This window comes from Mesoplodon mirus (genome assembly GCF_964341445.2).
Source record: "Mesoplodon mirus genome assembly, chromosome: 18".
NCBI lineage: Eukaryota > Metazoa > Chordata > Mammalia > Artiodactyla > Ziphiidae > Mesoplodon > Mesoplodon mirus.
The window spans coordinates 63,775,899-63,792,782 of record NC_138994.1 but is presented as its reverse complement, the minus strand read 5'-3'; the positions used below and the strand labels follow the sequence as shown (position 1 = coordinate 63,792,782).

The following is a 16,884-nucleotide window of genomic DNA, read 5'->3' as shown; positions in this document are numbered from 1 at the left end:
AGGGGTCTGTGATCTGAGGAGGGGTGCCATAGCTCAAGGATATCCTGTTCTCTCTGGTGGAGAAGCTGCTGTAGCCCATCTTCAGTTGTGGCTCTGCAGTGTAAGCTTCGGTCACATCGTCTAGTCTTTGGGCAAAGACCAAGTCTTAGTGGTCTGTCATATCCTGAGGGCCGTGGCTTGAATGTGGAAAGCAGAGTGAAGAGAGCCCGAGTTTTTGGAAGGGGAAGGAGTTTGCCTTACGCCAGATGACTGGGGAAAGCAGCCACGGGCAAGGGGCTGCTTCCTGAGCTAGCTCACACCAACCTGTCAGTTCCCTCCGGTTTACCACATGTGTGAAGTGTTCAGACGTGCTGATAGCTGCCACGCCAAAGGCCTGGGGCCCTGCCTGGATGGATAACCTGGGCCACTGCAGGGAACGACCCCAGAGGCCTCCCGTCCACCCCTCCCCCAGCCCACCCACATGGCGGAGACCCTCGTGCTCAGCCCCCACTCGGGAAACCTGTGCTCGTACTCCCACCAGACAAAGTGATGCTTTTTCTGGTCAAGTTCTTGAAGAGACAGGAGCAGGCCTCCCTCCCAGCCTCTGTGACGCTGTCAGGGGAGGCGATTCCAGGGCCACTGTGGTGGAATCATAAAACCAGCGGCTTGGGATGACCCCTCACTCGGGTGTCTGTTTAAACCTCAGGACTTTCCTCTGGTTACGTTTGTAAGCGGCTCTTTCCTCACCCCCTACCCCAGAAATGCCCTCAGGGGGAGCCCTGGTATACCCTGACGTGGTAGGTAGGTCCTCAGCTCTGCCGTGCCGCCTGGCTCGGGGCTTCTGGCTGGGTTCCAGAGTGGAGCCCCCCCAGCGAGCGGTGGCTGGCTCCTGACGGGTAGGGGAGCCCACCTTGACATGCCAGGGTGGGCTGGTCGGCTTCCCAGGTCTGTTGACATGTCCACAGTCCCAGGCGCCCCCAGCTAGATGTTTCAGCACTGTAAACAGAAACGCTCCCTTGTAAAGGGAAGGCCCACCTGACACAGCAGCCCGCACACCACTGCTTCATCACCAGCCCTCTAATCTGCACCTCCCTCCAGCCCTGAGCTTCATCTCTAGGGATTACCCCCTTCACAGGTTGGATCCACAGGCAGATTTGAAATCACAAGCCAGCTCCTCCTGTTGCCAGCCCACTCCCACGCCCCCTGGCCCTGTGGGTACTGGGGGCTTATCCCTCATTTGAATATTAAAGTCAGGCTTAGTCAGGACAGTGTAGCTGCTGCTTTAAAAGAAAATGAGGAAGTAAAATTCAGCAGCGCACCCCTATTCTGGCAAGAGCTGTGGATGGGCCGCCCTCCCAGGCTCCTCCCGTCGCGTAGAAAATCAGGAGCTGACGCTATTCCCAGATGATGAAAGCAGAGTGTCGTGCCTAATAGGCATTTAATAAGTGTTTGCGGAAATGGATTGAAGCAGTCTGAATTGACGGGGTTGCGGGTTTCACTTTCAGTCAGGTTTCCATGCCTCTTAAAACTCCTCTGCATGCAAAAGGGAAACGAGACTCGGGGTGCCAAAGCCAGAGCCCCCGGTTCTCAGGAGGGAAGTCGGGAGACTGCGTTCTTGTCCCCAGCTTGCTGGGACAGTAAGGCCACCTCTGGGCCTCAGTTTCCCCATCTGTCCCGTGGGGCCATTGATCTCCTTGTCTTATCCCCTTCCTCACAGGTTGTTGAGAGGGTCACTGACCAGGCATTAAAAAAACCAAAGCAACAACAACAACAAAAAATCATAGAGTGAGAGATTAGAGGCAGACGGCAGTGCCAGGCCTGAGGGATGGGCAGCTCACGCCTCTAGGACAGCCAAGGACAAACCAGAAGGCCAAGATGGGCCCCCGGTCCCTTCCTCTCCCCAGGCGGAAAAGACAGAGCAGGGTCCTACCCCGAGATATTTTCCCCGAGTCCAGGTCAGCTTGGATCCCCTGCCTCAGAGACACCCCAACCAATGGGGTCGCCGTCGGTGCTCCCTGCACCTTCAGTTGGGGGTGGACCATGAGAGCGCATTCTCTGTACTGTGCTGGGCAGGGTCATCAGGACCTGCCCGGGGCTAGATCCTCTCTGGGCATTGGGAAGGGATCCTGATAAAGCGAGTGAGGAGGTCAGAGCCTGGAGGGGCGTCGCACAGGCAGCCAGATGTATCCCTATGTGGTCTGACTGGGGGGGGGGGCGGGGAGGGCTGGCAGGGTTGGGGAGTCATTGACTGCCAGGAAAGCTTTCAAGAAGCGGCACCATCTGAACTGGGTTTTGAGGTGCAAATAGGAATTTGCCGCGGAGCCAGTGAGGGACGGGTACGCCATGTGCAGGGATTAGCAGGTGTAAGGGCCCCAAAGCATTACACGGCTTCCCTCCCTGGCATTCCTACCTCTGGTGATGATTCTGTGGCCCCCATCTGGGCAGGTGCTGTCCCCTTACCTGGGCCAGGACAGCTGGACAACAGACTTTAGCACTGAGAAGCTGATGCCACGTCTTCCCAGACCTAGGGAATCACGGGCAGACACTTTGTGGACCAGGGGTGCCATCACCACCACTGCCTTCGGCTGTTCCCTGTCGGGGTCTCTGTGGATTGCACTGAGCTGGCCCAGTGGGCCCTGGGTGCTGGCTGCCCAGGGCTGGCTTCCTTTGAGGCCAAGAGCCTCGCCCAGTTGCAGTCACCTAGAGAAGGACAGGAGAGCGAGAGTGCAGCTGCTGACCCCCCTCGGAAGCCCTGCTGCCCTGCTCTGAGCCCGAGGAGGCCCCAGGGCAAGCCTGGGTTTGCAGGGGAGGGTGTGGGGCCTGTCCTGCATCTCTCTTAGTGGAGCTGGTTTAGGGCCTCTCCACACTCTCTTCGTCTGACCTCTGGCACCGCCCTTGAACGAGCTAGGATTCAGGTAAGGCCTGCAGCAGGTAGAGGCCCCTTCTCGCCCACCCTGTTGTACCTGTCCGTTCCTCTTCCACCCATTGCGCACCTGCTTATCAACACCTGCTGCATCACAGCCCTGCCCCAGAAGCTGGGGACACAGTGACGAAGCAGAGAGACACAGCCCTGCTTTCTAGGGCACGTGCTGGGAACAGAGGAGAGAGCAGGCTTCCACTGGATGGAAGGGCCCCCAGAGGTTCCTCTGGCTGAGCCCTTCCAAGAGGAGCTGGGAGGGGCTGAACAAATGCAAGGGCAAAAGGGCAGCTGACGAGCGCGAGCACCAGAGCTCCGGGGGTCTTCAGCCACCGCAGCCAGGCCCTCCCTGAGCCCCTGCGAGCCCCTCACCTCCTGCCGTCCCATTACCCACCTTGTACTTCAGATAAGACGTATCCTGATCACTCACAGGCAAATTAGAAATGTCATCTATTAAAGCCCTTTGTATGTGAAATGTCCTGTCAACTAATAGGGTTTTAGAATAGGAAGGCTCCACTACTGTTATTACCTTGGGCAATAATAATAAAAATAGACATAACAGTTATTAGTCCACTTACTGAGAGCTCACCCAGTGCCAGATAATGGTGCACCGGTGCCACCCACTCACTGAATTTCACAGCAGCCCTAAAAGGAGGTCATTAGTCGCGCTAACAGGAGCCAAATGAGGCCAAGGGAGGGTTACATAACTGCTCGTCTCGGGTGGCACAGCTACTGAGCGTGGGCGATGGGATTTTTGCCACCTTGCGTTTAGCCATGTTGTGCATGGTCTCCGTTAACCTTAACTCTCTGGACCTGAGTCCTTCACCAAGGAACGTCTTCATGGGGGTGTTGCACTGAGGGCCCACTGAGATGGTCGGGGGGAGCCTCTTGGCCGTGGAAAGCGCCCCAGTGGCAGCTGCTCTTCTTATCATCAGTGTAACGATCATTTTCTCATCATCTCGTCTGCTTTAAAGGTGAGGAGACAAAGGAACGGAGGAGGTTCTACACATCACCTTGTCACCTAGGGCTGACATGCAGTGGTGTGATCTGCCGGCTGTTCAAATTTTTTTGTGTGTGTGCGGTACGCGGGGCTCTCACTGTTGTGGCCTCTCCCGTTGCGGAGCACAGGCTCCGGACGCGCAGGCTCAGCGGCCATGGCTCACGGGCCCAGCCGCTCCGCGGCATGTGGGATCCTCCCGGACCGGGGCACGAACCCGTGTCCCCTGCATTGGCAGGCGGACTCTCAACCACTGCGCCACCAGGGAAGCCCCTGTTCAAATTTTTAATGATTTCTGTACTGGTTGGTAAATAGCAGCTGCCTTGAGCCCCCAGAATGCCTCCCCCTCACCTCCCGGGAGTCTCCCCCAAGACCCCCTGACCATCCCATGGTCCACCAGTCAGTGCCCAATTCAACACCTAAAATAGCCTGTCTCAGGAGTCAAAAAGTGATGGACTCTGCATTTACAGGAGAGAGAGCTCGAGATCACAGATGTTAGTTTACTCACGGAGCTAGTGATGGGGCCAAGGTGGGAGCCTGGGATCTTTCAGCAAAAAATCTTGGGGTGCTCAAGACTTGAACGTTTTGCTGTCCTGGTGCACAGAAGTGGGTACTATAGGGCTGGTGTTTGCAACTGTGCTAAGCCCTTGCACAGGCCCATAAAGAACGAAGCTGGGGAAAGTAGACAAAGTGAGGAGGCCCAGGAGAGTTTAGGCCATTTAGATTTAAATGGCTCAGTGAGAGATCCTACGGGGAGGATGCAAAATGTTGAGTCTTTAACTGGCAATTGGACATCTGAAACTTTGAGAACAGGACATGTAGAAAGCCATCTGCACAGGGAGCTCTAGAAGGACCAGTGGTCAGACCAGTGGCTTGTCCTGACACCCATTGGTGGTAGGTGGGAGAGTGTCTGCAAAGCAGAAATTGCAGTTTTATGAAGAGTGAGGGGAGGGGTGGTGCAGGAGAGAAGGAGAAACTCTCAGAATAGTTTGCTCATGTCTCCTTAGAAGCTACAGTCTGAAACGCCTACCCTTTGAAGGTCTTGGTCTTGGTCTCTGACAGGCTGATGTTTGTTCTATAGGCAAGTGGGTGTCCCTGGGCTGCCAGGGCCACAGACTGCCGTCACAGAGCAGCGAAGGCTGGCTTTGGAGTGAACTCCCGGTGGCCACTCTCACCCTTGAAATCCTGCTAGAGAGAGAGCAGTGCGGAACAGAGTGTCCTCCTAGGGCCAGGAGCCAGGGCGGAGCACTTGTAATGTATCAGCCATTCCTGATACTGGCCCTCTGGCCAGCACTGCAGAGAAACCTTGCCTTGTCCCCAAGGCCCCAGATAGGCCAAAGCTAGAACTCTCTAGGGCCCAGAAAGGGAAGGATTTGCCCCCAGCTCAATGGGTCCTGACTGAAGAGAATTTTGAGGGACCTGTGTCTCGGTCACGTGTACCAAGGGCCTAGCCTGGTGATTTTTTTAACTGAATTGAAGTGGTAAGACCTTTAGGGGCTAGGTCAAGATCATAGCCATGGGAATGCTTCCATTCCCTTTCCTTTTGTTTGCTGGATCTTGGAGAAAAGAATTCGTTGGAATGGCCACCCCCTACCCTCCACCGTCCTGCAAGGCTGAGTCTTCTGATCGCTGCTTCCCTCTCCAAGCAGGATTTGGTGTAGCCACACCCACGTCTTGAGCTCAGCTATGAGAACACCCTATAGTACACACAGTCAGGGGCCTGGCTACAAGCTAGGTGGGTCCAGGGTAGAGCCCCCCTTCTCGCTGGCAGAGTGGCCAGAGCTCCCCTTTAGCCCAAAACCCTGCTTCTCGGTAGCCAATTTTCTCTCCTTTCCGGGGAGTTGGTTTGTGTGCAGCCTGGTCCCACAGCTGGAGATCCCTTTCCCATCAGGACTAGTGACTGGAAGCTCTGTGAGGGCAGAGCGTGTGTGTGTTTAGTTCACTGCTATGACCCCAGTGCTTAGAATAGTGCCTGGCACGTAGTAGGTGCTCGATAAATATTTATTGAGCGGGTAAGGGGCTGAGAACGGGTCGGGAGTTACGGAGGCCTCTGAGGTCGGTCCCTGCAAAAGTTCTAGGTGAGCAAGGGCACTGTGGGCCCCAGCTCTCTGTTGGGAGGCAATACGGCCCCCCTGGAGAAGGATGCCGGGCCAGAGTCCCCAGGGAGAGCTTCCTGCTTCCTGCCTCCCCAGGACCCCAGCAAGCAGTGCCTAAAGCCGTGTTCTCAGCTCCGGCCATGCTTTGGGGAGCACTGGAAGTTTCCTTTGTCCAGGCTGCACCCAGACATATCATCAGAATCTCTGGGGGCAGGGCCCAGGCATCAGAGGAAGAGGGAGGCAGGAGGAATTGCCTGGAGCAGCTGCAGGTGGGTGACAGTGCCCACCCTCAGAGGGACCCTGGGCAGCTCTACATGCCTCCTGGAGATGCAGGGCGTGCTGGGGAAGGGGGTGGAGTGTGCTTAAAGCAAGCACAACGTAGGGAAAATTGTCTTTCCTGGTAGTGCACGTTATAAGGGAGAGTTTTATAAAGATGCGCCTCAGAAATCACAGCCTGTCAGAGCCATAAGGAACCTCGGAATTCACTCATTGAAGGTCACAGGATTAAGTAGTGACCAAGCCAGAACTGTATCCCAGGCGGCATCTTCTCAAGCCAGGAAGGGGAGAGGACGCAAAGTAAGAGGTCCGTGACCTAATACCCCGCGGTGGACAGGCCAGTGGGGCCCTTCAGTGTCTACTAAAAACCAAGGACACCCCAAGACTTCCTCTAAATCAAGGATTCTCTGCCCTTGATCCGACAGAGAATCCTGTGCATCTCTGCATGCATCAGAGTTATCTGGAAGGCCTTTAAAAAGATAGAGACAAAGGCCCTACCTGGTTCTTTGTGTGCTAAAGCTCCCTCAGCCAGGCTAGAAACCCACTGCTCTGAACGGAGACCCTGAAGTGGATCTCAGAGGAGATGGTCGCAAGGATCAGATTCTCCACCGTGTTCTCAGGAGGGCCTTTCCTTCCACAAGGTTAGTGGGTGACAGACTACGCAGATGGGCACCTCAGTTTAACCTTTTGCAATTTTTGAAAGCCTTTAAACCAAAGGTTCTCCCCCTCGGCTGCACCCTGGGGTCACCTGGGAAGCACTTGAAGGTCCCCCTGTCCAGGCTGCACCCTAAACCAGATAAATCAGAATCTCCAACAGTGGGACCCAGGCCTCAGCATTTGTGAAAACTCCCCAAGTGGTCCAGTGAGCGGCCAGTGGTAAGGGTAGTCTGCTAGACAGAGCAGGGCACTCTTTCTTGTTGTTGCCGGCCCACTCGTGTAGGCATTTGAGTTTGCTGCCCCTGGGCTGCAGGGTCACGGGGGTGGAGAGGCAGCTAAACATGCAGGCAGTGCTGCCTTTTCAGCTCAGTTTACCCAGTGCAGTGCCTCCCAGCCCTGGCTCTCCTCCACCACCTTAGGGCATCTGACCATCATCATACCAGCTGATGCTCCACAAGAATCTAATGTGGGACAGACTCTGGACTAGGTCCCAGGTGGGACATGGGACTCGGTCCCCACCCTACAAGAATTTGCCACCCAGCAGGAGAAATCAGATGTGCACGTAAAAATAACTGTGCTTAGGTAAGGCAAAAACGGGTAAGTGCCACAGAAGCAATAAAACGTAGGTGTGGTGTCGTAGAAGCCTCCAAAAACCCAAAAGTGCCATTGACTTCTAACTGGCACTAAATTCTCACAGATCCAGAAAGTCCAGAAAAGCATCTCATTCACTGTCCGTGCGATGGCAACAGCTTTCACTTACATGAGTTACTTACCCCAGAGGTGTGATAGTGCCAGCCCCAGAGGCGCCGCTTTCCAGTGACAGAGAGACTTGGGTTTGTCATCCTCTCACACCAGCAAGACAGGCTCTTGCAGGCTCAGAGCTGAAGGGATTTGAGAGGTCATCTGGCTTGACCTCCTTACAGGAGACAGGAGTTGGTTACTCGGGGCGCAGAAAAGTGAAACACGGTGCTCAAGTTATAAAGCAAGCCGGGGGCAGCGGAGGCTGGCGGCCAGGCTTTGATGCCAAACCCAGTGATCCTTCTTTTATTGCACTGGTGGGGCGAGGAACTCTAGACTGGTGAGACTGAGTCTTTAGGTCTGAATGACAGCTCCGAGGAGGCGTGGCACCTGCCCGTGCCTGGAGTTCCACCATTTAGTGCTTCATTCTTTCGTACCCAGGCAACCTCTTTTTGAACGCAAGATTCTCTAACCGGAGGGCCATACTACCTTCCTAACACCTGAGTCGCCAGGTAGGCAACCTATAGCTCTCAAGTCCTGAGGTTTTATTAGCAAAACATTTTTCTCCTTGCTGCCTGATTTACTGCTAAGAAATGGGAGGTATTAAGCCACTGGGGTCACGCCAGCCGGCTTGGCCCGGTTGTTAGAGCTGAAAGGAACGCATATTCTAATTTTGAGGTATGGAAATGTAGATGCACTAAAATGACATCATGAAGTTGGGACATCCTGAAAGATTCCAGACCACTGTTATCAGTAGGAATTCAGGCCTCCTGTGTGCTAATGACCATCTGACCATGTCGCCAACCACGGAGAAGGTGGAATAGCCCTGCATGAGGGAGAGCCCCGTCTTGAGGGCAGGGCTGATGGCTGGACAGAGACCTGATGGGCCTCATCAGAATGAGAGCTAACACTTGTTGAAGCTTACTTCCTGGCAGGCATTCGTCTAAGCACTTTGCATCTATTAATCTCTGACTAATATCATCATCTCTTTTACAAATGGGGACACCAAGGCACAGAAAGGTTAAGGCAGCTTGCGCAAAGTCACTCGGCTAGTAAGTGGCTGAGCCAGGATTTGAACCCAGACAGGCTTCGTGTCTGTGCACTTGGCTATTGGGCTAACCTGCCTCACGAGGAGAAGCCTGGTTGCCCCCTTCACGTGTTGGCCAGACAGGCTGTGTTGAGGAGGGAGCCCTTCTCCGCATTCCCAGCAGCAGACAGGGGACGGTCATCTGGGCAGTGGGGTGCTAGGGTGGCCACGGGCACTCATGGACCAGGGGCTCTGCCACGCTTGCCTGGGCCTCAGCCCCAGCAAGAAGCCCTGAGCCCTGCCAGATCTGCCTAATTCCCTGCAGTCATCCCCTGAATACCCCCTGCCAGGTCAACCCAGACCCCCATCCCTTCAAAAATAAAATAAGAGGTTTCCCAAGGAGGGAGTCTGCCGCAGGTGACCCCTGGCTCCTGAGGGCCTGGGGAGAGATGCTGAGAACAGGACCAGGAGCCGAATCTGCAAGGCTCTCCCTGTTCTCCCACCTCCTCCAGGTCCTCAGGTCCCTCCTGCCGTCCTGGAGACAGGCTGCACTCCATGGGAACAGCTGTAGGCCCATGATGGCCCCTGGCTGGGGCAGCCCCAGCACACACACCCACCCACCCACCCACACACACACACACACACACACACACACACACACACCCCTTTCCTCTGTGCTCACGCATCCCCCACAAGCCCCGCCACCAAGGAGAGCCCATTGGCCTTAGAAATAGCATTAGGGGCTTAGCTGCCAGGTCATCTGGAGAACGTATTTGGGGTGACCGGTGAGGCTGGGCGGCCTCCCAGGACAGGAGGGGGATGGCAGGGAGCTGGGGAAGTGGACCAAAAAGACAGCCCTGGGGCAGGATGCTGGGGCAGCGCTCTCTCCTCCCCCCTTAGGAGATTCCCAAGGAGGCCAGGCTGCGCAGGGGGGATGGGGGGGACGGCAGGCTGTGTCGCCACAGAGGGCGTGCTGTGAGGGCTGTCTCTGTGGTTCTGGGCACACCGGGGGGCTCCCCTCCCCTGCTCCCCCGCCCCCAACACCTGTCACTCCGCTTAGCCCCGTTTTGATGGTTGAGTTTAAATTCAGCCCTTAGCAGTATCTGCTGAGCAGCCTCCAGCAGGAGCCTTTATCTGAGATTAGGGATAATGGATTTCCTTTCTTGGATAAGGTTTTTTTTTTTCCCTCCCTCTTCCCTCTCTCTTTCTCTCTGACTTTTTGTCCAAAATGCACTCAACTCCAGAACAGAGAGCTTTTGCTAGAAGTCTCCTTATGGACTCAGCTCCCCTCCCCCATTTTTTTCATGCTTCCAAGGAAACCTGTTTCAAGTAAGAAGTGAGAGAGTACAAAAGAATAAGGACCTTCCCCCTGTCCCCGCCCTCTTCCTTCTCCCTCAGGGTCCCCTGAGCCCTGCGCCGGGCCTGCAGCAGAGCCTGGGGTAGAGTTGGGATGGGGAGAAATAACTTGACCTCTTCCTTATTTTCCTTCAGCACTTTGCGCAGGCGCCCACATCTTCAGAAATCTAGATCCTGCCTGGAAGAAATGGGGAGAGGACTTGGTGGGGGAGTCCCTTCCTTGGTCTTGGCAGGGGTCATTGCCGTGTACATTTATTTCACCTGGATCTTTCTTTTTCCCCCTTCAACAGCCCTATTACCATATTTAAATGCAAGTATGTTTCTTTTCGTTGGCATTTGAAGTAGCTTAGCCTGACGTTTCTAGAATAGCTCCTTCCCTTTTGAACTTCTTTCCTCCCCAGTAGTTCTGTGTAGCTAGGGCAATAGTCTTAGAGTTTAGTGGGCTTCTAGTTTGCTGTGTTTGGGGGACGGCCCTCTCTCTCCTTTCTCTCCTCCCCTGCTCCCCGCCCTCCACGGTGCATGTTCCCTTACCCGCCTCGTCCGTCCTGTAGCAGTTCCTTATCTGGAAGGCTCAGTGGCCAACGCTGAGCCCCTCCGTTGGGCTGTCTGTTTGCTGCTGGCTTCTGGCACATCATTTAAAACCACAGTCACCGGACACGGGTCTTGGGATCAGGCCTCCAAGCGTCTGCTTGGAGGCAGGTTGTCCCATGCGTGGGGGAGTGTGTCTGTGTGTGTCCCAGGGCGTGGCTGTGCGTGCACATGCTAGTGGCCGAAAGAAGCCCCGGGGAGGGGACTTGCCCACCTCTTCCTTCACCTGGACACTCTGCAGCCACACTGGGTCACCTTGTCCTTCTGACGTTTAGTCCCACTGCTGGGACAGCCTTGCTGCCTGGTGCGTTGTCAGATCAAAACCCCCAGGAGACCCTCAGTGCCAGCTTGATTGGGACGGTGGAGCTCAGACACAAGAGCCAGATCTAAATCCCCCTAATGTGCCTCCAGAGCCACGGGCCCACCCCTCGTAGGTCTCTGCACCCCCACACTTCCTCCCCCAGCTGGACCCCCGGAATGCTTCACCCCTAGGCCTGGGGCTGTGATACTGCTGGCACTGAAGTCTGGAGTCAAGATGGCCAAGCAAGCCTGAGGCCTCAGGAGAACAGCTAGGCTTAAGCCGTCTCCTGGCCAAGGTGCCTGTAGTGTCAAGAGGCCACCCCCAGGGCCTCCTGCCTGTGGCTCAGGGCTGACTGCTCCACAGGGACCCCTGCCTGTGACCGGGCCATGCTCGGCCCCCGCCAGCTCTGGACAAGCCCTGGGGAATCACCAAGGTGCCCGTGCAGGGGCCTCAGGGAGCTCACCCTGCTCTCAAGAGAAGTTACTCCGCATCCTCTTCAGTTATTTTGGGGGGCCGTCTAGAACCAGTTTCCCGGGTGACAAATGTGTGGCAATCAAACACACCTAAAGATGCTGTGCCTTCCAGAAGCCTGAGAGCCGCTGATCCATGTCCCTCCTAAAGGCCGACCCATGGACATCCCTTCCCACCCCTGTCTTCTGTGTCGGGGCGGGGGACGTGGCCTGTGAGACGCGTCTGTCCGTGGCCCTTTCCAGGACCCTCCTTCACCCCAGCTCCTCTCTCTCTGCCAGGCTTCCCGGCAGCGGCTTATGGACCAGTGGCGGCGGCAGCGGTGGCGGCAGCTCGAGGATCAGGTAGGAAGGTGTGCGGGCCAGGCGGCTCCCAGGCATGCCCAGTGTGCAGGGGAAGGTAAAGGCCCTGTTGGATGTGTGGCTGCGTCCGCCCACCACTCTCACCACAGCCCGGAGGGGGGCGGGGGGCGGCCCCAGCGGGGGGTCAGTCACGGGACCGCAAACCAAAGGTAGATGATGATTCCCTCCCTCAAAAGAGAAAAATGGATTTCTTTTGGACTTCGGACGGCCCCTTCACCTGACAACCGGCTTCAGGGCACCCGTGGGCATTTCCCTCCTTGGCTTTTGCTGGTTCACAAGGCCCCCTGCCTCGAGTCTCTGACCCAGCCAGAGAAGCTCTAGCTTGCCAAGGGAGACTCAGAGCCCATCCACGTGGTCCTGGCCTTGGAGCAACCCACCCCTTCGGCCCCTGCTGCCCTTGGCAAGTGGGCTGGCTGATCCGGGGCTAAACCCCGAGTCCCTGCGGGTCAAATGTGAGGCCAACCCTGACCCCAGGGAGTGAAGCTGCTCTTCCTGAAGCCCCCAGGCCATCCCAGACTCTTTTCTGAGCCGAGACCAGAGAGCTCCGAGACTCTAGCCGCCAAGGGAATTGGGGTGTTCCCTCCCATGAGGTTGCTCAGGTCATTTGGTCTCCAAATCCAACCTTTGAGGGGGTCTGGGACCCTTGGGGTGAGCTGGGAACCTTTCCCCAGCGGCACTGTGGGCTCAGGCTGGAGCTGGGCCATTGTCCCTCTCTCCCAGATGCCCTCTGCCTTCCTGAGCAAGCAGGGCTTCTGCTGTGTGCTCCCCCATCCCCCAGGCCACCGAGAGGCCCCCCACCTCCTAAACCCGGGAGCCATGGTTTGCAGCTCTCCCCCAGCACCCCGCGGCCAGGGCGCTGGAGCACCCAGGGAAGTTTAGTTTGATGTAACAGGGCTCTGAGGAGGGCCGGGGGAGGGAGGTGCTGCTGAGGGTACCAGGAAATGGGGCATTAAAAGCCCAGAGGGCAAACGCCAAAAAGACCCAAACCCTCGGTGGTAAGAGACTGGCACAGTGCGGCCCTTTGGAGATGTCAGAAAAAATCCGTTCCATGCAAACTGGCACTGCCTCAAGCTACAAAGGACCCACTCCCCTGAGCCACCCGCTGGGGGCTTGTTTGGAGGGGCCAGGGAATTCTCAGGGGGCTGCTGAGGGCGTTAGCCAGAGAGCTGGGCGGGGGCACCGGGCGCCTTTCCTCGGCTTCCGCCTGCCCAGCCGGCCTCCGAAGCTCCCACCGGCCCTCTGGCCAGTGTCTCTTGGTCCCCCTGCCCTGGGGGCGGGTTGCACAGCTGCCTAGTGTCTCCCTGTTCCATTTGGTTTTTTAACTTGAGAGCTTTTGGGATCATTATAAACAAGCCTCTGTCCTACCTGTGCCTGGGGGAAGGGACAAAAAAAGAAACATCTTGAGGTTTTTGAGTGTTGTTGGTTGCTGTTTTCTCCGTTCAGTTTCTTTCTTATTGTAACTTGGATTATGAAACTAAACGTTAACCCAAAATTAACCCTGCCTCTCTCCCCACCCCCATCCTCCTTGACTTCATGGCAAGTTTAAAGGGCAGCATGGGGTTCTTTGAGAGTCTGAGAGTGGTCTCCCCATGGTCTCTGCCCCCTTCTGCCACCCTGCCCTCTCCCAGACCCCCAGAGCCAGGCGGGAGTCCCACCCATCCCCTCTAACTCCTAACCCCAAAGGTCAGAGCCATCTCCAACCACGCTTTTTTTTTCAGGATCAGTGGTGTTTTCTTTGTAGCCATTTCCATCAGGAGCAAAGTCTCCCACAGGCCATTCTAGGTCAGCCATGCTCATCACCGCACTGTTAGTGAATTCTCTTCAGGAGTGTGCTCCCAGACCCCCTGCCCACACCAGCCTGGGTTAGTACAAGGAGTAAATCCTCAGCTCGGAGGTGCCCGCCCCAGGATGCAGGCTCGGCCAGGAAGCTGTAGGGCACCCCCCCCCAGTGCAAGCCTGGGTGTGCCCGAGGGTGATGACCAGGCTGTGCCTGCCAAAGTCAGAACACTGCCCAGGCTGGAGGACACCTGCCCACGTGTAGACAGGGTAGCTCGGCCCCCACCCCCTCCCCTCTTTGAGCCTGGAGCAGGGTTACGAGGCTGGGGAAGGAGGATCTCCAGCTGTCTTTCTCTTAGTGCACTTTGACCTGTAAGGACTCTCCCCTCCCTCCCTCCCACCCCCTAGAAAATGATCTGGACTCCACGTCTGGCAGGATGGCCAACTATTGACCTGTCATAGTGGCCCCTGGGTGGCACTCTGGCATGTATGGGAGGGGCTACACAGACTTACTGGGGGGTGTGCATCGGCCCAGGCCGGCAGCGGGGCTCACTGAGGGCTGATTGCCTGCTCTACCTTCACCGCCTCCTGCAATCGTGCCCCACCCATCCCAGCTCCTCCCCCGGGGACAGGGATGCTCCTTCAGCCCCCCAGCCCCCCCCAAGCAGCCTCGGCTGTTGGGGGGCATTACAAGTTCAACTGCATTCTCTCCTAGGGAGAAGCTGGTCTAGGGAGTCTGTGGAGTGCCGCCCTTGAGCTTGGTCCCATGCTGAACCTGGCCGGGGACTCAGAACAGTGGGAAACAGGGCCTCCGCTCCCCAGGGGCTCTCAGGCTTGGCTTAGGGATCAGGTGGACTATGGAAGGCCCTCTCTGCACTTTCACTTTTGTCAGGCTCCGCAGTTTTGCGTGGGTTTTCCCTTCCTTATTATGACGTGCCGGGGGAGCTTCCTGAGCGGAAGCTCCAGCCGGAGGCCGTGGGGTGGGAAGCAAGCAGCTTCGGTTTTGATGAGCTGGACAGCGGCATCCGTCAGGGCTGCGGTGTCAGGGTAGGAGGGCCCTGGGCCTGCAGCTCCGCACCACCTCAGCCGACGTCTCTGGGCCAGCCTGCCCCGGACCTGAGGTGGGTGGGCTCAGGTGACCCCCGGGGGAGGTCCCGGCGACTCCTAGACGACTTCACTACCAGTGTCACTTTTCTTTTACCTTCACCCGGAAGTTTGAAACGTCATCTTTTCTTGTGCTCAGTCGAGACTTTGTTTGTTTATTTTGATCGTATCCATTCAGTTCCAGTGGCCCCATCATGCCCCTCCCCCCAAACCTAAATCAAGTTTGGTAAACGACTCCCCCCCGACAAGTGAGGGAAATGGTTCGAATCTCCAGGCTATTTGATTTCTGGGTGGCATCGCGGGTGGGTCCGTGTATCAGTCTCAGGCCCCGGCCCCAGCCCATCCCCAGCCCAGCCAGGACCCCTTTACTGTGCTTTACACTTGCCAGCTTTGTTCCCATCTAGTGACATGAGCTCCTGACGCTGGTGGTGAGTGTGAGAGTCATATTCTGTTGTCTTTTCTCTTGCTTGGTTGGGGCTGCGGTGAGAGTGTCTCTGAGGCATACTCTCCCGCCTCTCTTACACTAGGATCTGCACACCTCCTCTCACTCTTCTGAGCACGCTCAGCGGGAAGGTTTGTCCACACCTATTAATCCTCTCTCAGTGTCCAGCTTCCTGTTAGTACCAGCTGGTTTGCATGTTTTTGCTTGTTCAGATGAAACAGTTCAAGAAACAAACTCATATCCAACTCTCGAGAAATGTCTTTTTCTGTACACTTTCGTTTTCGATTTTTTTTTTATTAGTTACAACTCCGAAACACCTGTTGTCCAGTAAAACATTTCACAACCCCTGCCTGTTCTTAGACTGTATGTCTCTGTGGGACTGAACTAAATGCATGCACTGTAGTGGATGTACTGGTAGCCGTAGCTGTAGAACATGCACTGCTGAGTTGATATTACAGGGCCTCGGACAGCTCGGCACAGCACAGCTGTCTGCAGGATAGCGTGGGGGCCAGGAAGAGAAGGGGCTCCATATTTTCAATGTTGCCAAAGGGCTTGGATCCATGTTCCCGCCATCAGCCACCACCACCTCCCCTCCCACTCCCTGCTCCCCCAGTCCAGGACTGGGTCACCACCCTCAGCTCTAGCCTCCCCAACTGAGATCTCTCTTGATAGTGTCCAACTACAGTGAACGAGAATGGAATCGGGCTTGGAAGGAGTCTTACAGTTCTTCCTTGTTCTTGTCTTCCTCATGGTTCTTGAACAGATCAGGTCTCTTTTCACTTCCTAAGGCCCAGCAGCAAGGCTCCTCCAAGCCCCCTACTCCTTCTTGAGTCCTTTGCCAGCTCACATCCAGCCCTTCAAGGATTCAGGTCCTTGTGGCAGCCCTGTCTACATGGTCGGAGGGGAAATGAAATATGATGGGGAAAGGGATTAAGATCTCAAGACAGGGGATGCATTTGGTCTTAGTCAAGGTCGGCATTTGTTCTTACGGTTGGTGAAGGTAAAAGGAGAAAGGGTGGAGGGCAAGTGGGGTGAGAGAGGTGACATTCCTGCTGTGGAGATAACTGACACAGCTTCATGAGGAGGGGAGGTAAGGGGAGGGGAGGGGACTGGTGGAGAGGAAGGGGGCCTGTAATACCCAAACAGGAGGCCACAGTGTGCCTGCATCTCTCCTGCAGCCTCTGCCCTGGGTTCAGGGCGTGTGCAGTCAGCCATCTCTGGACACACTGTCTCCCCTCCATTTGTGGTGACACATCATAAGACAGTGCAGAGGTCTCTTGGAGCTTTTGGAGGCGTCCCTAACCTTCGTAAGTTGGTGGAAGATGAAGCAGTAGGTGCCACCTGGGACCTGCTCCTAAAGCCAGGCTGGTTGGTGGCTGTGACCCAACGCTGCAGGATGCAGGTGGGATCTGAACGTTCAGGGTGCAAGTTATCTATCATCAGAGCAGACAGAAGCCCAGGAAGTCCCCATAGAGTGTGCAAAATGGTAGCCCGTGGCATGTGGCCCAGTCGGGGTGGACCAGGATTGAATGTGAGCCGGCAGGTCAGCCAGATTGAGGGCCCCGAGGCCCAGGAAGGGAGATCTGGGAGGAGCCGGCCTTCTGGCCCAGTCTTCATGGGGGTAGGAGTGGGCAATGGCAGAGGGAGAAGCTGGCACTGTCAGGCTTCGGGGCTGCTGAAGCGGGGGATTGACCCAGAATGGGGAGCAGCAGAAGAGGGTGGGCACAGAAGGCAGAGAGAGCAGGAAAGCCCCACCCCACCCCCCACCCCCGCCTGAATCCTGGGTCTGGCTTTGCTGCC

The 16,884-nt window shown here is 56.3% G+C and overlaps 1 protein-coding gene across 3 annotated transcripts in view; it reads left to right on the top strand.

The window, feature by feature from the left end:
• MSI2 (musashi RNA binding protein 2) overlaps positions 1-16,884 on the top strand; it is a 392,697-nt gene that overhangs the window by 349,915 nt on the left and 25,898 nt on the right. For all 3 annotated transcript variants that reach the window (XM_082603568.1, XM_082603567.1, XM_082603566.1), the window contains exon 11: positions 11,682-11,744. In XM_082603568.1, coding sequence (XP_082459694.1) covers positions 11,682-11,744 — 63 coding nt within the window. The remainder of the gene's footprint in view (positions 1-11,681; positions 11,745-16,884) is intronic.